This window comes from Elgaria multicarinata, chromosome 17 (assembly GCF_023053635.1).
Source record: "Elgaria multicarinata webbii isolate HBS135686 ecotype San Diego chromosome 17, rElgMul1.1.pri, whole genome shotgun sequence".
Classification (NCBI taxonomy): Eukaryota; Metazoa; Chordata; class Lepidosauria; order Squamata; family Anguidae; genus Elgaria; species Elgaria multicarinata.
Window position 1 is genome coordinate 29,318,758 of NC_086187.1, and position 21,381 is coordinate 29,340,138.

Genomic DNA, 21,381 nt, shown 5'->3' on the forward strand with positions numbered 1-21,381 from the left:
CTCAGGTGTTTTCATCCCCATTTCTTATACCAAACAAACTATCTGGCTTGTGGCCTCCTAATTTAAGATGCGCCCTGCCATCGCAGAAGCCACCCCAGCCTCCACAGAGGTCCACAGATGCCAGGGGTAGGAAGGGGGGCGGGCTAGGCCCGCTGTTGCTTGGAGCAGGGAGGCGGCGTCTGCGGCAGAACGCTCCTGCCCCTCCTTGGGCCGCCCTCTCCTTCCCTGGGCCGAACACGCTGGCTCTGCCAGTGGAATACAGGCGGGCTGGTAAACACAGCAGTCCCGGAGGACGGCAAGACGGCCAGAGCCCAGCAGCCCCGAGGAACCAGGCCCTAAGCATCCACTCACAGGAACATCCAGCCAGGAACAGACAGCGAGGTGAAGGGCGGGTCAAGCTCATGCCGATGGGACCTGCACCCACGCAGCCTCCATCCCCAGCCTGGGTTTCACGCTGGACCACTTCCCTAGCCGGCCTTTCCAGGCGAAGAGTTTGGGGCAGAGGCCACTGGGGAGTCCCGTTGCCCGCTGCCCCTCCCCTGGCCGGAACCACTGCGGGAGCTGCCACTCCTCCCCTGGTCCTGGTCAGAGCCCCACAGCAGGCCCAGCCGGGTTGGGCTTCCCCCACTGCGGAGTGCCCAAATCCCAGCCCCTCTCCACGGTTCTGCGGGGGGATTCACAAGAACCCCGCACCCTCCCTCCCTCCTATGGGACCCAGAACAGCGTTTGCGAGCTGGCCCCGCAATCCTTTGCTCCGGGAAACCCAGGGCTGGGGCCGGGCGCTTTGAGAAACAGCCCGCCGGTGGCAGGCGCCGCGTCTCAACCTGCCTGTCTTTCCCCCGCACAGGCTTCGCCATGGGCCGGGCCGGGCTCTGGGCGATGCTGCTCCTCCTCCCCGCCGGCATCCTGGCCCAGGGCTGCCCAGCCGAGTGCCAGTGCAGCCAGCCCCAGACCGTCTTCTGCATCTCGCGGAGGAGCCCCGCCGTCCCGCAGGGCTTGCCGCGGGACACAGCCAACCTGTACATGTTCGAGAACGGCATCCGCTCCCTGAGCAGGGACAGCTTCGCGGGGCTGCCGGCCCTCCAGCTGCTGGACCTCTCCCAGAACCTGATCCCCGGCCTCCCGCGCGACGTCTTCCAGCCGCTGGCGGGCCTCCGCAACCTCGACCTGTCCTCCAACCAGCTGCACGAGGTCACCAACGAGAGCTTCCACGGGCTGCGCCTGCTGGAGCGCCTCTACCTGGACCGCAACAGGATCCAGGCCATCCACCCGGCTGCCTTCGACTCGCTGGAGAACCTGCTGGAGCTGAAGCTGCAGGACAACCGGCTGCAGGCGCTGCCGCCGCTCGGCCTGCCCACCCTGCTGCTGCTCGACCTCAGCCGGAACCGGATCGGCGCCCTCGAGCCGGCCACCTTCCACGTGCACAACCTCGAGTCGCTGAAGGTGGCCGGGCTGGGCCTGCGGAGCCTGGGGGAGGAGCTCCTGCAGAGCCTCCGCAACTTGCACGAGCTGGACGTTTCCGACAACCTGCTGGCCAGGGTGCCCGGAGCCCTGAAGCAGCTGCGCGGCCTGACCAAGCTGAGCCTGGCCGGGAACGGGCAGATCTCCCAGCTGCACCCCGAGGACTTCCAAGAGCTCCGCGACCTGCAGGAGCTGGACGTCAGCAGGCTCAACCTGCGCGGCCTCCCCCGGGACTTCCTCGGCTCCTTCCCCAGGCTCAGGGCAGTCACGGCGGCCGAGAACCCCTTCAACTGCGTGTGCCAGTTGAGCTGGTTCGTCAGCTGGGTGAGCAGCAGCAAAGCCTCGCTCCGCCGCTCCGACGAGACCCGCTGCCACTTCCCCCCCAAAAACGCCGGCAGGCTGCTCCAGCACCTGGAATACGCAGATTTCGGGTGCCCGGCCACCACCACCACCACCACTACCACGTCGAAAGCCACCAGCCCCAAACTGGCCACGGCCACGCCCAGCACCGGGCATGTCCCTCCGGAGCCCAGCACTCCCGATGCCAGCCCCGAGGACGGCAGCCCCACGCCCACGCCGTTCACTGCCCCGGAAGGCCCGCCGAGTCCCCCCGAGGGAACACACCTGTGTCCCCCGCGCACCTGCCTGAACGAGGGCGTGTGCCAGCTGGACGCCTCCAACCATGTGGAATGCGCCTGCCCCCAGGGCTTCGGGGGCCTCTACTGCGAGACCCAGGTGCAGGCGACCGCTCCGCCCCCAGCGGCCACCCAGGCACCGGCCCAGCCCAAGCAGATAGCCATCAAGCACGTTGGGGGCACCTCCCTGAAAGTGGACCTGCAGAACTACATCCAGTCCAAGACGCAGTTGAAAGGGATCCGCCTGACCTACTGGAACCTCTCCGGGCCGGACAAGCGGCCTGTCACCCTCAGCCTGCCGGCCTCGCTGCCCGAATACACCGTGCGGGCCCTGAAGCCCAACTCCTCCTACCACCTCTGCGTGGGGCCGCTGGGGGACCAAGCCCACGAGCAGGACCTGTGCGTGGAGGCCCAGACCCTGCACCTCACCCACCAGCAGCACGCGCCCGTCACCCAGCGCAAAGACGCCAACCTGGCCCTGGTGGTGGTGCCGGCCATGGCTTCTGTCCTGCTGCTGGTGGCGGCCATGGCGGCCGGCTCCTACTACGTGCGGCGGAAGCGGCGGCAGAAGGCGCAGAGCGTGTCCGGGGCCGGCAGCTCCGGCCCGCTGGAGCTGGAGGGGGTGAAGGCCGGCCTCGAGAAGGCAGAGCCGGCGGGGCACGGCCCGAAGACAGCCGCCACCACCGCCGCCGCCACCGGCCTGGAGTGCGAGGTGCCCCTCATGCAGCCACAGTACACGAGCGCCGCTCCCACGCCTCGGGCCGCAAGGCCTTCCTACTTCTAGGGCCAGGAAAGGGGCCCCAATCCAAAAGCTGGCCCCAGGGCCAAGGGCGTGATGGGAAGGCAGCTTCTAGGCCGCCGGAGGCTTGGCTCATATTAAGAAAAGCCCTCCGAGGCAGCCCTCGTAGCCTCCCGCACACGTGCTTAGAAAGCAGGCGGCCACAACTGGACGAAGCACCCGCTTCACTGCGGCTGCCCCAGGGGCCCCAATCCGCAAAGAGCTCCGTCAGCAGCTGCAGGTGACAGAAGCGTCTCCACCAAGCCACGAGGATCCCTGCGCTGGCAACAAAGGACCCTTTTGCCCGGTGCAGTCCGGACAGAGGGCCGCTGTGTAAAAATTACGAAAGAAGGACCAGGAACCTCTTCCATCGGCAAGGGAGGCTGGGGGGACATGGGGGCGGGGGGGGGAGAAAGACCGAGCTCTCTGGGTGAGCTCATAGGGAACAAAGCTTTATGGACAGCTAGAGAATATTTATAATGCAGGATTATTTCCCATTTCTTCTGGGGAATCTCTTTTCTAACAAAGATTGCAGTACTTTTTGTAAAAACAGACTATAAATGCTTTTGTACAAAAATAAAAAAAAAGTGTTTGTACAGTGCGTGAGCGAGTGAAAGAACGGGTCCTGAGCGCGCTGTGGTCCGAGGCCTGGTAGAAGCAGGAAGCCCCCGCAGGAGGGAGTTTGGGGGCGGGGGGCGGGGAGAGCAACAAGAGGCTACCCTTAATGAAGGTGCAAAAGCAGGTGAGCAAACCAGGTCAACCCCCAAAAGAGAGAGAATTGTCCCAGGATGCTGGGCAAGGTTTCATCAGTAAAAAGGCCGACATGCTCCGGCCATCATCATCGTCGTTATTATTATTATTATTATTATTATTATTAGGTCTTCTTCAACGGGTTCTAAAAACATCTGCAGAGATAAGGAAATGCCTCTGGTTGTAATTCACTGGTGACGCTGGGGTGGGGTGAGGAATGAGCTGCCCCCTTCGCCTGTATGTGGTGCGGAATCTCTTCAAATGCCAGGAGCTGTGGAAGGGGCCTGCCTTCACCCCACTGGACTTTGCAAAAAAACTGCACACACACACGATTAAATCCCGAGCTCATAATTAGATTGCACAGACAGAGGCAAAATAAAAACTCCCCCCTGCTGTAGGAACGGGCATCCTTTGAGACGGAGCGTGTTGATAACAAGGTCCACGAGGGTTCAGGCAACGGTGCCCAGGCTTGGCCATGATCCCTCTTTTGCACCATACAGGCTCCCCCCCCCCCCCCGGAAAGGGCCCGTGTGTCCTCGCCACAACGCAAGGCCAGCTTGGTACCCGTTTCGGAGGAGAGAGCCCCTAGTGGTTGCCTAGCAACCCTGGCCGGGTTCAGATGGAGCCAGCAGTGCGCAGCGGCGATCCGGGTCCCCCGACACCAAGCCTGGGCAGAATCTGGGCCCGGCTGTCCCAAGACCCACAAGCTCCCCAACAGAGGCTGACTACTCTGAGGGGGCAGCCCGTGGCCTGGCAGGCAGCGGGGAGGAAGTGCCGGTGGGGGGTGGGAGGATGAGCTTGGTGGGGGGGATCAGTCAGTGAGCCCCAGACAAAAGGGGCAGTATGAAAAACCCTGCAAGGTCCGCAGGCTCATTAGAGGCGCTGTCAGTGGCTGCGGAAGGCAATTTCCGCCGGCTCCTGATAAGGGAGATGCCTTTCCCCACCGAGGCCCCAAGGCACGTTGCCAGGGACGGCAGCAGCCGGCAGGGCTCCCACCCCCCCACCCCGGGCCAGGCCTGGAGAAGGATGTTCCGGGGGTGGGGGGGGTGGACAGCGACCTTCCGCTGCCCGCCTCTCCAGGCACCCACAGCGCCCCCATTCTGGCTGCCATGAAGCCAAGGGGGACAGCGGGGAGGCTGGCCCCGTGGAGGCTGCAGGCTGCTGGGAGTCAACGCCCCTGAGGGCTTCAGCCCTAGACTTGCCAAGGTGGGGGAGGCAATGGGGGTGGGGGAGGAGGCCTGTTTCACCTGTGGTTCATTGTTAAAATGAGAGGCCTGGGGGCTCTGCCTCTTAGGAGTTGCCCTGCCCAGACTCCCCTGTGCCCGGCTGATCCCTGCTGTGTGTGTGTGGTTGGGGGGGGGCGGTTTCCTCTGCACAAACACAGAAGCCCCCTTATTAATCCCGAGCTCCCAGAGTTGAGTTGTGGCTCAAATTAACACCCGCTTAATTAACACTCTTTGAAATAAGGCTGGAGAACTGCAAACAGACCTTCCTTCCTTCCCTAAGAAATATATCCAAGAAGACGCACACGCACACACGCACACACAGGCCCCGAAGCCTGCCCAGCAAGGCAGTGAACTGAAGTCCAGTTCCCAGAGTCAGTCAAGGGCCGGATGTCCAGATCCGACATCTGAAGGAGAAAGACGCACTAGCAGAGAGCTGCAGCGCCCCTCAAAGGGCAACAACCCTCTGGCCACCCTCAAGCACAGCCCTCCACGCTGGGGGGTGGGGGTGGGGGCTTGCCGGGAGATGCGTTGCCTGGACTTGGAGCTGGTGTCTGGCCTGGAGACGCAAATTCACACGTCTGGGAGAGTAAGGCCATGCTCTGCACTCAAAGAAATAAATCTGAATTTCACACCAAAGTAAGAAAAATCCACACCAAGAATATCCACATTCATTATGAAAATTCAGTCTGTGCAACTCGGTTGCTCAACTTCTGCTGGCTCTGGTGGCAGGATTCGTACACGTGGCGCACAGATGCAGCCCTGCCCTGGGAGGGTAACTTGATCCAAAGAGGTGCAGAGTATGGAACGGATGGAGAGGGAGCCACCTGGCCCCGATCCTGCCACACCAAGGCAGCACCTACAAGAACCAAGGCCACAGCGGAGGCTGGAAGAGGAAGCCTCACTCTGGGAGCAGGTATGTGACCGCAAGGCTGCTGTCATGGGACCGGAGCGACCGGGGCAGGCGCCATCGCCCCCGGAGAAGGGGGGAGCCATTCCGAGGGGGCAGGGCGGCTGCACGAGGCTGGGCAGGAGCAGACGCCGCGCATCCGGTCGCCCCACGCCGATGGGCTGGGGGGGGGGGGGGTGAGGCTGCCGCTGCCTGGTGCCCACAGGCCACCTCTGGCAGGATGCGCCCGTTCGGCTCTCCTTTTGCTGGAACCCAACTGAAGCCCTGTTTACACAGCTGCCTCCCATTGCTGCCTCCGCCTTGCTGGCCGAGGGTCCAGAGCCGCGCCTCCCAGCCGCACACAGACCAGCCGAGAACCACATGGATTTGATTAAACGGGGCCGTTTGGAATTCGGATGACGGTGCTGCGACCCCACCTAGCAGCACCAGCGCCACTCTTTCCCGACGGCTGCGAGTCACGGGGGTGGGGGTGGGGGGTGGGGGCAGGGGCGGGCACAGCCCCTCCAGGCAGGAGCCTCTCCTTTCCTTGCAGCCCAGCATGTTCCCCTGGAAGGGGGGAGGGCGGTGCCAGCTCGCCCAAGGCCAGCCTAAGCAGAGCACCAGTATCACCCCCGCCCTTGATGGTAAAGCCGCCCCTTCGGATGGGGCGGCTGAACTTGTGAGGCCAGCCGCTGCCCGCCTTCACCAGTCGCCCCCGATGCCACCCCCTGATCCAGCCTGCAAGGCCCAGCCCTGCCAGGAGCCCTTTCCAGGAGGCACGGCCCTCAGCCTCAGCCGGCACTAGAGCTGCCCATGCCCCCGCCTGGGGCCTCACCCCCTTCCTTCCTTCCCTGCTCCTGGATCCCAAGCGAGGGCTGCTCCCCTCCCACCCGCAAGCCCAGTGCAGCTCCGGCCCCTGCCCTGCCACGTTCCCATGACAGCCCAGAGCGGAGGGATCTCAGCCGACGGACCAGGGGGGCAGAGCGCTGCTGAGCAGCGGCTTTGCCAGTGGCGCTGGGAATAGGCAGCAGGACTGGAAGCCAGGGGTGCCAAGTCAGAGGGGGCCTGTCTCAACTACCCCCTGGGAGAACAAGGGCGAAGGTGGCTTCCTCACCTCTCTCCGCACTGTAACTACTGCAGACTTCTGCACCCGGGCGCCCTTCTGAGGCGTTGGGCGAGGGGCCCCCAGGCCCCATCCCCAGCCAGCTGAACTACAGCCAAGCCAAGCAGCGTCAAATACCTAGGAGTTGTCCTTGCAAATCCTTTGGGATGACAAGTCAGAAGGCGGAATTTCACACCACCAGGGAGGGAGGGAGGGAGGGAGGGCACTCACAGAAGCCCCCAAACCTCTCCTGGCTAGGGCCGAATCACTGCCCTACAAACGGCAATCTTACCAAACTCCCTGTTTTCATTTCAAACCCTCCCCGTCTGGATGCCACCAAAAAGTGATAGGCGGTTATAGAAATGAAAGCAGGAAAGCCAGAGTCAATAAATCCACTTTACAGATTCAGCTTTCCCAGTGTAGCGCTATGCCATGCTGCGGCCCAATTAAAACAACGGATTCATGTCATACAGAGAACTCCAGACATTCCTTGGCTGGAGATGGGGCTCAAACCCCCCCCCCCCCATGTTCAGGCAAGATGTTACAAACAGCAGTTTGGCCCTATAATCCCCCACCCCACCCGTTTGTCTGAAACCTCTTGCCGGATGAAAAGATCTCGGAAAAGTGTATATTTTTGTGATTCTTTGTTCGGCCCAATGAAGGTATGACACCAATATGGATTTGGGAATTATTGATAACGTATGGATTAATGAAACTACTGGAAGCACTAAGGGGCTAAAGGCGGCCCGAGAAACGGATGTGGGAATTCACCATAGCAGGTGACCCCGGGAGGCTCTTTGGTTGAAAGGGCCGTTCCAAACCACGTTGGCCAGGATGAAGGCATCCAGGTCTGAATTCATGCAAAGGTGGCACTTTGCCCCCAGCCCCAAGCTACATTGTACCAACGAAACCCCGTCACCTTTCAGTTAGAAGGGGTGTGGGCAAAGTCAAGGATCCGAGGGGGAAGTACTGCGCGTAATATTGGATACGGCCTTCTTGCTCCTGAGCCAGCAAGAGCACCGCTGTCCCTCCCAGATAAGGTTCAAGGCCCACCGCTTGGGGGGGGGGGGGGGTCGCCAACCTCTTCGCTCCTCTGATGCCTCTTCGCTCCTCTGATGCCATGTTTCTCGCCTGCCCAAGGGCCTCTACTTCCCTCGCTCGGCTCCGTCCATTTTCTTCTGCTGCCCCTTACGCCTGGAACGCTCTTCCAGAACATTTGAGAACTACAAGTTCAATCGCAGCTTTTAAAGCTCAACTAAAAACTTTTCTTTTTCCTAAAGCTTTTAAAACTTGATGTTGTGCAGACTTTATACTGTTAGTTTTACCCTACCCTGTGCCTGCTTACCCTACCCTGTGCCTGTTTGCCTTCTCTTCCCCTCCTTATTGTTTTACTATGATTTTATTAGATTGTAAGCCTATGCGGCAGAGTCTTGCTATTTACTGTTTTACTCTGTACAGCACCATGTACACTGATGGTGCTATATAAATAAATAATAATAATAATAATAATTCTTCCAGCCAGCAACGTGTACGGAGATTGCATGGCAGCAGGCAGCCCAGACTGGATGTGTTTGTGAGGGCTCTCTCTCTCTCTCTCTCTCTCTCTCTCTCTCTCTCTCTCTCTCTGAGATTAAACCATCACAGCACACTCACGATAGGAGTCACCAAGCATGACAAATTCTGTTCCCTTTCATTGCATTTATAAATAGCAAGATAAGGGTCTTAAACCTCTAGGGAAGCAGTTGCCCTTTTGGAAGGACCAACAGCTGCTAAGAAAACCACCCAAACTGTACTTCACCTGTGCTTGTAGTAAAGGACGCAAAATAAGAGCCCGGCTGGATCCAGCCAGCGGTCCCTCAAGAACAGAACAAGACCCAAACGCACACCGAGGCGAGGGAGGGGGGCACAGTGCTGTCTTGTATTTGTTTGTTCCTGTGTTGTTATATATAACTGAAAACTCAATGAAGACTTTCTTTAAAGAGAAGAGAAAGGAAAACGCATAAAAGCGGGCAGCCGTCGGTCTGCGGCTCACGCAGAAGGTCCCGGGTCCAATCCCTGGCCTCTCCGGACACCGGTGAAAAAGGCTCCTGTCTGGAGCCCTGGGGAGCCGTGCAGAGCTAGGCAAGCAGTGATCAGACTCAGGGGCCCTGTCCAGAAGACACCTTAAACCGCAGCCTTAACCACAGCGAATAAGGCAAAAGGCCTTGTTCATCCTGGTGAAAGCTGTGGTTTAAGGTGTCTTCTGAAGAGGGCCAGTCTAAGGCAGCTTCAGGGGCTTCCCCTCAAGCTGGAAAAAGTGCAGCACGCATCCCTCCCAGGGCAGATTCTGCAGACCACGTCCCTCCCTCTCCCCAAAAAAGGCAGAGATGGCTGACCAGGGCAAAGAGTGCTTGTGGCTGCCTCGGCGAGTCTGGGGCCAGCTCAGAGGCCCCTTCCAGAGCTCCAGGCCTGGAGAACTCCCGCTGGCCAGCTCAGGGAGCCCGGCTCTTTGCCAGCGTGGCTCCTCTACCCAAGCCCACAGGCCTCCTCCCCCCTCGCCTTGTCCCATCCCGCCCCTCCCTCGCAACGCTTCTCCCATCCTAAACACGGAGGCTGCTGCTGCTGCTCTGGGCAGGCAGGCAGGCGCCTAGGTGGACGTGCCCATCAGCTGTGGGTCTGGGGCAAAGTGGACATCCCAGAGGGAAAGCCGTGTGTCCGTGCGCACGCGTGCTCAGCTCAGAGGGCAGATGACCCTCTTCACAGGGCAGACGCTGACCCATGGAAAGGACCCCTTGTCATTCTCCCAGCAGACTTTTTAAATTAACTTCCCAAATTCCTGTGAAAACTGCTGCTGAGCGAATATTTTCCTTATGAGCCACGTGGATTTTCCAACCGCACCAGTGAGGGAGATGAAAGTGGTGCCGTTTCCAGGCAGTGGAGGGGGAGGGTGGGGCCTCTGGCCAAGCCTGCACAAAGGAAACTCACACCCCAAAGACCTGCCCAGCCAGCTCAATCGTGCGCTAACAACAGCCCTGCAGGAGCTGGCAGACTGGCGATGAAAGAGAAGGCTTCTTTTGCCTTCTTGCCTGAGAAGATCCAGCCGGAGGTCTGGCCATTTGCTGGAGCTTCTGGCAAAAAGGAGGCGGGCTGAGGCCAGAGTCTCCAAAAGAAACACCAGGCAGGCAGGCAGGCAGGCAGGCAGGCAGGCAGGCAGGCAGGCAGGCAGGCAGGCAGGGGGCCTACAAGGACCGCGAATGAGCCCCCAGGGTCCTTCCCAGGGACACCAGATCCCAAAGCAATGCGCCAGCAGGGCTCCCAAGCCAGAGCACACAAAAAAGGACAAGCCCCCCGCCCCCTGCCCCCGCCACAAAGAGAATTGCCAGATGCACCCACAGGAGGAAGGCGCAAGCAGAGAGAAAGCGACGGCTCCCACTTCCTTGAGGCTGACTCAGCGCCGGGAAAGCATTTCTGAAACCCCCAAATGAAACCAAAATCCCACTCGCTACGGGAGCCAGACAGGACGAGGAAGCCGGAGCTCCAGCCGGCGGAAGCCACTGCGGGCGCCTCGGGGTGCAGAGGCAGCTGAGGAGGTGGGGGCTGGCCAGGATCAGGGCAGCTGGGCCTCCCAGGGCGCCTGCCAACCCCGGGCCGAGCCACGAGGCTCTGATTGCAGCAAAGGCAGCTGCCAGGGCCTCCAAGGGCTGGAAGCGGAGAGGCAGGAGCTCTGCAAGGCCGCAGCTCCGCCGGCCGGTCCATCTGCCGCTCCTGGGATCCCTGGCCGCGCCGGCTGGGGTCGGTGGCCCCAAAGGGCTGGAGGGGATTGGGCGGCCTAGCCCAGGTCTACCCTGGCTGGAGGCCGCTGCCCAGTGCCACAGGAGGGGTCTTTCCCGACCTTGCTTGGAGCCGGACGGTGGGGGCCGGCCCAGAGACCCTCCTGCGTGCAAAGCCAGGGCCGCTCAGCCACGCAGCTCCGGCCCTCCTAGGGCGCGTCCTGTGCTCCGGCGTTTGGGAGCATCCCAGCTACTCTTATTAGTCATCAGGGAAAGCAAACCAAAACCCAACGGTTGTTAAAATTCCTCCATCAAGTTGCAAGGCTCTGGGCACGCCTCTAGGCGCTCCTTCTCAGTTCCTCGCAATCAGGGCTTACGCAGCCCCCAGGTATACAGCATCAAGACGCAGTTGAGGGTCTTCCTGTAGCAGCAAAGTCTCATCTCCCAAGCGCTGAAGGCACAATGTTTTGTGGCTGGAAATCAGGCACCTCATTGGCTGCTTGCAATGAGGCTGTGCAAACAGCACAGGACCCTCCTGGCTATTCTGCACCATCTTATGAAAATTTGCTCTTTTCCCCCCTTTTACAAAAGCCAAATGTTTTCCTCTTGGTGTCCTTGGTGTCCACGCTCTCCCCCGTTTCCTTGCCCCGGTACTCTTGTATCCATCCAGTGCTAGTTGTAAAAAAAATATGTTTGAAGAACGAATTCCATAAACCTCTACGTGTGTGTGTGTGTGTGTGTGTGTGTGTGTGTGTGTGTGTGTGTGTGTGTTTTAATTTCCTTTGGGTACACCCAGCCTCCATTTCGTGGCTGGCTGGCTGATCCCCTCTCTGTTCAAAATCTCTTGATCTCCATCAAAGCAGGGACTCAGCAGATACACGAACCTCGGGCACGCTGCCATTTCCCCTCCGGAGGGGTACAAGAACCTGTTTTTACTTTGAGCAAAAAGGATTTTGGGGGGGGGGGGGCGGCGCGCCCGCCACAGCCTCCTAAACTCAAATTGCCCTCCCGTATTACAGCAGCGGATAAAGCCAGAACTGGATTTTCAAGCTTAACCCAAATCAACCCCAAGCAGATCCTTATCACCAACCTTTTGGCCGCTTTGCTAATCGTCTGCAGATGATTAACAGCAATTGTAATCACAGCAGAAGGTGAGGAAAGGGAAACTCATTCAGGCAGCATCCAGGTCTGGAGCCGGGCCCCGAAAGGCCCCCCTTCCCTTCCCTTCCCAACAGCAGCTTGGGGGTGCAGGAGTTTATGGAGAGGCACCCGTCCCAGGGTGGCCTTGTCCCTCACGGAAGATAAGGCTGCGGCTACTAGTCCTCATGGCTACACGCTTCCTCCAGGGTCAGGGCCAGTGTGTCTCTGCAAGCCAGTTGCTGGGGAAGGTGGGCGGACGCAGCTGCTGTGCTCATGTCCTGCTTGTGGGCTCCCCATTGGGGCAGCTGACAAGCCCACCCCCCCCGGGCCTCCCCAAATCCTGACCCCCCAAAGGCAGCCTTTGCGAGAGAGCACAGAGAAGCAGGCATTTGCATGTGTGTACGGGTGCATATGGCCTCTGCCCGAGTCCTGGAAATACTCCCTCCCCGTCCTAAGCAGTCCAGGGCTCTGGCCTCTGGGATAGACCTGCCTCTTTGCCTGGTTAAAAATAGACCCCAAGCTGCTGGTGGAGTTTTGTCCCGTTGCTAAGTTTGCCGCCTGATACTACGATGCCACTAGCAGTTTTTAAAAGAACCAGACAGATTCATGGAGGACAAACAGCTCTATCAATGGCCGTTCGATGCACCACCAGGTAGAAAAGGCACCTTCCAATGTCCAGGAGGAGGAGAAGACCTGACCTTAGGAGCAAGAAAGGAGCGAGGGCTGGGGAGGGCCCAGAGGTGGCTGGCTGGCTGGCTGGCTGGCTGGCTGGCAGGCTGGCTGGCTGGCTGGCTGGCTGGCTGGCTGGCAGGCTGGCTGGCTGGCAGGCTGGCTGGCTGGCTGGCTGGCTGGCAGACAGACATCCTGCATGACTGAATAGGCCTCGATCTAAGCCAGCAAAGGCCGTGTTTGAATGTGACAGTAAGTGCTGGAAGGGGTCTCTTTGCTTCTGCTCCATCCCACCTGCCCCCCCCCATCCCCAAACAATCTGTTTTAGATCATATGCCCCTGGGGCAGAGGCCTGCCCACTCATTCATGTGCCTTGCATGCGATCCACGTCTCTCCTTGTCCTTGGCAGCTGTTGGTGGAAACGTGAAGCCCGCCACCCACCCACCCACACACCTCCGAAAACCCCAAGTGCAGGGAAAGCAGATTTTGCTGGGGTTTTCTGCTGAGGCTTCAAATGGGAGGAAAGTGTAATTCGGGTGGAAACAGGAAGTCTTCTGTGAAATATGTTACTTTAAGGGCGGTGAGTGAAGAAGAATGTTTTGAAGCAACCATTTAAAGCCATGTTGTTACAGTCCGTTCACGCTGTGGCAAAATACAGATCCGAGATTCAAAATCAGGAAGGCTGTCCACTGATAGCGGTTCTGCTAACAGAATTTGTCCGGATTGCTACTGGATTTTGTAAACCACCTCGGTTCTATAAAAACGTACAGGTGGGGATAGAAGTACCAGAAATGATCCATTTCATTTTTGCCCGAATTCCCATGTAAACACTGCCCCCACCCTGCAAAAACACACACCACCCCTCACTTCCCAGAAATGCCAGATCTCTAGGGGAGACCAGGGCCTGCCCTTCATGCCCCGGGACCCTTTGCTGGAAGTTCATAAACGTGTCCAGCGCCGCCAGCAGCAGCCGCTGCTCCCACATGGCCTTTCCGAGCACCTTCAACACCAGGGCGGTCAAGGCCACTTCCGTTGTCCCGCATGGCTTGGCAAGGGCATTCCCGCAAAGCGAGCCCCCCACCCCACCCGAGAGCCACGCACGCATCCCGGCCGGACGACCCAGGAATACACAGGGCCTCCTGCTGCTGTCGCCAGGGCCCCTCGCCTCACAAGCTCAAAGCCCCCCGCCTCCTTCCTTTCGGCACCCGTGCCGAAGCGCGCGAAACGGAAACCAATGCATTTTCTCCCTCTGTTTCCCCTCCTGATCCTCCTTCCTCCCCGCAGCGTCAAATTTTGAGCCTCGTCAGCCCCTGAGGGTGGAGGCCGGGCCTCTCGTACTTTGCAAAGCGCCATTGCGTGTGGATGGCTCCAGACCAGCCATCCTGAGAAGACAGAAATGCACGCAGCCCCGCTTCCTCACTTCCGGAGTCTGGAAGGCACGTTGCACTGGTGAACGTGTGTGTGGGGTAGGGGTGGGACGTTGTTATGAGCAGCCGGGCCCTGCTCCGCCAACCTTCCCTCTGGCCCCGGAGCAGTCAAGGCTGGGCGCTGACCTTGCAAGACGACACCCGTAACCAAGCTCAGCCACGGATGGTTGCAATTGAGGCCAGGGCTCTCTGGAGCAGGCGCCTGCCCGCCCGCCGCGGGGCCTCACCTGGCCTTCATTTAACACAGCCTCAGCGGACAGAAGGCAGGGAGGGGGCGCTGGGGAGGGACAGAAGAGGCCTTGCAGGCTGGGCTGGGGCTGGCAGGAGCAGAGGGGACGATGTGGGGAGGAAAGGTGTGGGGCCCCAGTCTCTCCCCTTGCAGAGAGACACAGCACTTGCTCCCCCTTGGGCAAGTCTCCACCAGCCAGGCTGGGGGGAGCACTGGGAGGGGGCAGGGGTGCTTGCCTGGCTAAGCCAACCAATGCTGGGCCTGGATTCTTAAGCCACAGGGACTGGATCCGTTCTGTCCCTCCTCTGCCTCCTCCCCATCTGCACCCCCCACCCGCCCCACTTCTCACAAGCCAGCAAGGTCGGACACGACTATGCTCTAAGCCGGGGTCAGGGGCTTCTTCCCACCACAGGGTAACGTTTCAGGGGCTGCAGGCCAGAATCGGATGGGGACAAAGCCTGCCCCCCCCCCAGCTCCATTGCTTTCTCTCTCTCTTGAGGATCTTTCTCCTCCTCACACACAGAGCCACCCCCTCATCCTCCATTTGTGCTCCCAAAGCAGTCCTCTGTCCCTGCTCAGGTAGTCCCTCGGCTTCCACGCTGGGCAGGAGCAAAGAGGGATATTGGAAGCTGCGGGGTGCAGAGTCAGACCCTGGGTCCAGCCAGCCCATTGCTGTGGACACGGACTAGCAGCCACGGCTCCCCAGGGAGGATTCCCAGGAGAGGCTGCCAGGGGGGGGGATCGAACCCGGGACCTTCTGCAAGGGGCTGCAAGACTGCTGGTCCCTCAGTGCACTGCGCCTCAATGGCGCTCTATTCACATTGATGTGTTACTACTGCTAGGAAAAAAGGATATCATTTATTAACATCTATACGGTGCCTTAACGTGCCTGCTGCTTTTCAGAGGAGGGGTCCCTGCCCCAAGGAACATGCAGCCAAAGATGCGACGCAGGAAAGGCAGCAGACGAGGGGTGAGTTGGGAGGGAGTTCACATGTCGAGGTGGGGAGAAGGGGGAAAGTGGGGGGGCGGTCACAGGGCAGCCATGCAGAAGTTAGGCTGCCTCTGCTTCCCCCTCAGGGGCCCAACAAGAAACGGGATCAAAAGTCTTCTGAGGGACAATGGACAGGTGTCAGGCAGGAAGCAGGCCCCAGCTCCCGGGAGAGCCCTGCGTGGGGTCAGCTCGGATGGGAGCAGGTGGTTTCACACGGCCCCAAATCCCACCCAGCAGCTGTGCGCCAGGAGCAGGTCTGGAGCAGCCAAGCGGAGGGAAAGGTCAGGGCTGGAAGCTGCCTCTGCCTCCTGGGCCCATGCGGAGACCCCCATGGGGGGCAGCGCCACTGTGCTGCCAGGCGGAAACCCCACACCGAAGCCCCCTCGTGAGTCCTCCCCACTCCACCAAAACCCACTCCCGCCTATGGGCAATCACCCCATAGAATGGGAGAAGGTCTGCGCATCCTAAAGTATTATGGGGCCGCTCCAAAGGAGGACCACTCTGGGCTGAGGAAGAGGCCAGGCAGGCACTCGGGATGGGGTGGGGTGGGGCTGCTGGAGCCAAGGGCTCGGTCTCCCTCGCACACAGTTTGGCTGCTCACATCTGCCATACTGCACACACACACCCATACACACCCACACCCACTGCATTGGTGGTGGCAGCAGCAGCAGCAGCAGCAGCAGCAGCAGCCCTGCCCTCCAAATGCCTTGGCTCCTTCGCCACCCTAACCCGGCCCCCTCCTGCTATCGCAGCCCCCACACGTATGCTCCTAATTACCCCAGAGGGAGGGAGAATGGCTTCTGTGGGAGAAGAGGGGCTGCCGCTTGCATTACGCCCCAGCCCAGGCGTGAAAGAGACGGAGCTCAGAGCCACGCTGTGCCCAGGAGCCGGCCCTTCCAAAGCCCCCACTTGCTCCACACACACACACACACCCGCCCGAGAAGCACAGACACAGCCTAGGCCAACCGCCGGCCGGCCTGTCCCGCCTTCCGGCCCCCGTGTTCCACATCCCCACCCCTGCATGAGGGAGGCTCCCGCACGTCTGCGTGCCGAGCAGGTTTCGTCAGGCGGACCTCGCGGGGAGACCCAGAGCCTTGGCAAGGCCGGGGCGCGTCAAGGGCCGGGGCGCAACGCACTGTTGCACGGCGCCAGCTGCTTCAGCGGTTCTGCTGACCCCTCTGGCAGAGGCCGGAGGACAGAATGAAAGGCCCGGTTTGTTTTGCAGGCAGGCCCAACGGACCCACCGCTCACTCTGGGCTTTGGCAGCCAGCTGTGAAGTTGCCGGTTGCAAGGGGCTCTGAAGGCAGGGGGGTGTCTTTGTGCTTAGAAGTGGGTCTGACAGCTCATGGGGCACAGAGAAAGAGATGGCTGAGCAGAAAGCGCCTTTTGCCCACTGAGCCTGGGCAAGGATTCCCCCCCCCCCCCGCAGCTCTCTTCACCACACTCAGCTCATGAAGGGGCCGCATCCCACCACCACTGAAGCCGCCCCCTGTATCCAAGACACAACAGCACCAGTGAGAGAGATTCTTCCTGCAACAATCAGACGGGATTACCACAGCACCACCTTTCTCCAGACCTGCTGCTGCTGCGATTATTTCACGCATGACACCCCCAAAAACACGGATGCAAAGTTGCCAGTAAACTGCAAGCCACTGCTGTGCTCAATTGAATAGCATTCTGGGTATCCGCACGGCCTTTGCATCACCAGGCATCCTCAGAAACTGGAGCACTGTAGCTTCCCTCACAGAAAACCTCAATTTTCTAGCCCTCAAGGTTCTAGAGAAAAGGCACCCGCGGGAAGCGGCCGCCAAATGGTCAGGTTGTCCTGTGTCCCACGGATAGCTTCCCTGTCCTTCCCTCACAAGGGCTCTCAGTTGCTGCCTCCATCCCACGCACGGGTAAGGAAGGGGGATGAACTGTCGTTCAGGGCGGAGCCTCTGTTTTACATGCCGCCGTTCCGGGTTCAATTCCTGACAGGGTTAGAAAACAGGAAAGTCTGCAGCAGACCGGGGAGAGACCGTGATGTTCCGGGCAGCCAATGCTGGGCGAGGTGGGCAGGCAGTCTGACCTGCCCTATGGCAGCTGCCTAGGAGGCCTGCAGCACACACACACCCCAGCCCCAGCACACACACCCATTCCATAACACAGGCCTGCCCTTGCCAACAAGCTAAGCGCTGTACAAATGCAAACCTTGCTAATTTGCCAGGGTTTGTCGTGCATTCTGGAAGGCCAGTCTGCGGCACGTGCCAGAACTTCGATTCTGCAACCACACGCAGGCGCAGGAAAAACTGAAAGCAGAGATGGATGAACCTGTCCAGTTCCATTTCGGACATCACCTCCCCAAAATTAAGTTTGCTCCTTCCCATTTCCACATCAATTTCCCCCCCACACAAACATCTGTGTGAAAACGGGCCCATATTTTCATGCACATTTCTCAAAATGTATACATTTTTCAAATTACATGCTTTCTTGCGTGCACTTCTCTGTGATGCATGCATTTTTCTGTGCACCTTTCTGTACTGCATGCACTTTTTCAATTGGGAAAGTCTGACTACAAACTTTGCAAAAGTGCAGATATAAACGTTTAACTGTGTTTCGGTTTGGATGCTGCAAATTTGGTAAGTTTGCATAAAAAATGTGAACTGATCGAATTTCTCCTTCAGCCCTAATTGGACGAAAGGGCAATGAGAGCAGCCTTCCGAGAATCCAGATGCAGCGGGAAGCCGCGTGTGGGAAATCTGCCTGTGCCTGGAGCCAGGCCTTGGCTGAGCGGAGCGAGGAGCAGGAGGAGGAGGAAGACGACGACGACGACGACAGCGGTGGAACTCTCCAGGGGAGAAGGCTCAAGGTCTGCGGAAGAGACCACAGCCCGCAGGGGAAGTGGATGAGAAGGTCTCCCGCTTCCAATGAAGAGGGCGCCAGGGACCGTGCGGAAGGCAGGCGGGCAGGACTTTGCTGTGGAATTTCTCCCTGCCCTGCAGCTCTTAGGGAACTGGGGAGGGGGGCAGCCGTGCCTCAGGCTCTTCTGCAGCTTGAAGGCAGGGGCCGTGGCTGAGTGGAAGAGCGCCTGCTTTGCACGCGGACGGTCCGGGTTCGACCCCCGGTGGCATCTGTGGGTCAGCCTGAAAAAACTCCCGGCTGAAAACCTGGAGAGGCGTAGCTGCCTGCCCGTGTCGCCACTATTGCACAATGCATGAAACTGCCTTCGGTGTTCCATGTGTGAGCACTCCTTTGAGAAGGTTTTACCCCTAAAGGTGCCCTAAAATATTTCAAAATAAAGGAAAATGAACACAGCAATGCCCAGGATGGTCTTGGGCAATCGGACCCTCTGGAACAGCTGTGCTTTGCCAGACGGGGCCTCCGCCTGCCGGCCACGACCCCGACCACCAGCTGGCTATGATGTTATCCAAGTGACCTGCAAGGGGCATCTCGGCAGCTCCTGCTGCCCATTCTGTGCCCATGAGGGCCTCCAGCCTTCCCAGGGTCTCCCAAGCAACGCGGCCTTGGCCTCTTCCCACCCTCCTGTCCACACACCACCCGCAGAACCAACAGACACTTCATTAAGGCCTCCGCCGTTCTCAGAGTTGCCCTGGGAACAGGAGAGTGGAGGCCCCGCCTGAGGCCAGCGCGCACCAGACCGCTTCTTCTCCAGACCACACAACGGGAGGGGCCAGGCAAGACACACGGCCGCCCTGGGCCACCACCGCCACCATCACCAGCAGCCTCGCTGCCTTGCCCCTCGGTCCCAGGAGGGTGATGCCTCCGCAGGGCCAGCGCAGCGTAGGAAGCGGCTCCAGCCAGCGAGGGCCCCTGCCCGTTTCCAGGGCAGGTGCGGCTTGCGTGGCCTTCTCAGCAGTAGCAGCAGAGAGCTCGGGGGGGGGGGAGCACATAAGGCCCTGCCAGGGAATGACAAAACCCCAAGATGGAGGGGGCATGCGGAGACCTGGCCCGGGGAGACCGTGGCCCTCGGAGCCCCCGTCGTCCTCCACCACTGGGCAGCAGCTAAGGCCAGGGCGGCGGTTGCCAAGGAACGGGGCACGCTGGGTTCTCCGGCACAGCCTTGCTCTTATGTTGAAGCCAGGACTTTTCAGGAAATGTATGTGTATGAGGGGGGGTTGGGGGGACCCATCTTTCACGTTGTGCAACCCCAGCGAAGGAGCCAAAAGCCCTCCGAGCGATCTGCCGTTTCCAAGAGCTTTAAGGAATGGAACTGGGATTTGGAACAATACTTCTGCCGGATTGTGTTGCTTGCTAAAAAAAAAGCCGCCGCCGCCCGCCTTGCTCAGAGGAAGGGTGGTGTGCAGAAGGGGCAACGCTCCCCCCGCCCGCCCCTTGCCTGCCCAATGCTTCTGGAACCCCCTCCTGCCTGCCTGCCTCCCCCACCCCTCCTTATCAGGTCAGAGTCTGATCCGAGGGGCAACCTTGCAAAGCCCTGAAGCGGCACGCAGATAAGAGAGGAGGCGCACACAGGCCGCCGGCCGCATTCCTGCAGCAGAGATAGAGGCCCCCAGCCAAAATAAGCCAGCAGCCTGGAATCAATTTACTCCCTCGCTCCGTATTTCTTTTGGGGGAAAAAGAAGCGTAACGGCCATCTTCCTTGGCAACCTGTGCGGACCGGCTGCAACCAGGAAGGGGGGCCTGGCCTGGGACTTTTCCCTGCCCCCCTCCCCCTCCACATCTGTGCTTTCAGAAGGATGTCTTCCAACACCAAACACATCCCGGAAGAGACCAGTCCACCAAGATGCTTAATAGCCCACTTGCCCGAGTATAGCTAACAAGAGCCATATGTAGCTCACTGAATCATGAAACGAAAAGAGAGACAACCCTTTCCCAAGCCTGGTCGCCCGGAGGCGATCTTGACTCACCACATTTGACTGGCTATCCCTGGAGGCTCGCAAAAGGCCCCCGGATTCGTCACGCAGAGTTTTACAGTCGTCAGAGCCGGCGCCTCTCCTGCGTGCTCGCTGCTCGCAGCAGTTTCGGTTCCCCGGTCCCAGACACCCATTTCTTTAGGACAGTGACGATGAGGCTAAGGAAGCACGGAGGCCTGGACCGGTGCATCGAGAAGGCTGAGAGGAAAGGGCCAACAGGCCTGACCCGGCCCAAGCCACGCAGCTGCTTCCTCCTCTTTCCCTTGCTCTTGAGCTGGGCAGGAACGGGCCCAGGAGCCTCCTCCCCCTCCCCAGCCTCTGCCCAGCCGCCGCCGGATCGACACCACAGAGCCCAACGCACAGGGCAAAGTAACCTCAATGCACAAGCGCCCCCACCCCATACACACACACACCCCTCCAGGGGACATCAGCGCAGGCTGCCAATACAAAGGATCGGTCCTGCATTGAGCAGGGGGTTGGACTCGATGGCCTTGTAGGGGCCCCCTTCCAACTCTGCTATTCTAGGATTCTATGATTCCCTCTGGGTCCAACAAATCCCCTGCCAGCCTGCACAGCCCGGCACAGCAGAGGCCTCCTCCTCCGCGCTCCACCACACCGACGGGTCCTGTGGCAGCACAAACACGGCGCCCCGAGGCCGGCTTCAGCCTTCGCCGCCCCCAGCCCCCAGCCCAAGCCCTGCCCCCGGCGATCTTACCTGGGTGATGCATCCAGGGCGACGGAAGCCAGGGAGCTGCTCAGGCTCCGTGTGTCCCACAGCCGGACTTCCCGCTGCCTCATCTGGAAAGGAGACGGGATGTCAGCCCCTCACGAGGAAGGCTGCCATCTCTGCAGCAGCCCCAGCGAACTGGGTTGTGTGGTTTTTACAAAGCCAAACAAGGCAGGAAGCTCTCTACAATTTCTGACCTGGGGGGTGGGTGGGTGCGTGTGGGTGAGGGGCTGGAGACACAAGAACAACATGGCATGAATGCATGCGCAGGCATTCAGTTGGGGGTGATGACGAAGGGGCTAGTCCTTATGGTGTCGGTTCTGAAACTGCACCGGTGCTGCCAAATGGGAGTTTCAAACACACTCAGAAGCCCGCAAGGCAGCACTCCTCCTTCCCAGCTCACTCCACCGCAGCCCATTAGCTGACTGGGAGCTCCTTCTTCTTCACAATAAGCGGAAGGGGCAGGCCGTACCTGGTTGAACCCGACAGAAAGGAGGCAGCCTTCGGCGTTCACCCAGATCAGCCGGGAATCCTTGCCGTTCGCGTGAGCCACAACACTCTGCCAGACAGAAGGGAAAAGAACGTCAAGGGCTGAGGGGGAAGCAATGGGGGGGGGGGGAGGCTCCACCCATTTTGCAGGTGCCTCACCTGGAAAACCGCCCCCCACCCACCATGACCCCTGGGGCTGGGAGGCACAAGAGCCACCACTACCACCAGCCCACCCTGAATGCCCTTGTAGA

General features: G+C 59.9%; 2 protein-coding genes across 2 annotated transcripts in view; one reads left to right on the forward strand and one right to left on the reverse strand.

Moving 5' to 3' along the window:
* Positions 1-21,381, reverse strand: part of CORO7 (coronin 7) — a 77,314-nt gene that overhangs the window by 31,761 nt on the left and 24,172 nt on the right. Inside the window, exons 8-9 of the mRNA XM_063143342.1 lie at positions 21,114-21,200; positions 20,630-20,712 (exon numbers count right to left, since the gene is read on the reverse strand). Coding sequence (XP_062999412.1) covers positions 20,630-20,712; positions 21,114-21,200 — 170 coding nt within the window. The remainder of the gene's footprint in view (positions 1-20,629; positions 20,713-21,113; positions 21,201-21,381) is intronic.
* Positions 880-2,980, forward strand: VASN (vasorin). The gene has a single exon (XM_063143343.1). It carries the CDS (start codon positions 880-882, stop codon positions 2,878-2,880), a length of 2,001 nt encoding a protein of 666 aa, XP_062999413.1. The 3' UTR covers positions 2,881-2,980.

What these genes read in the sequence shown, in the direction of transcription:
- VASN (XM_063143343.1), top strand. Translation starts at nt 880, where the DNA reads ATGCTGCTCCTCCTCCCCGCCGGCATCCTGGCCCAGGGCTGCCCAGCC.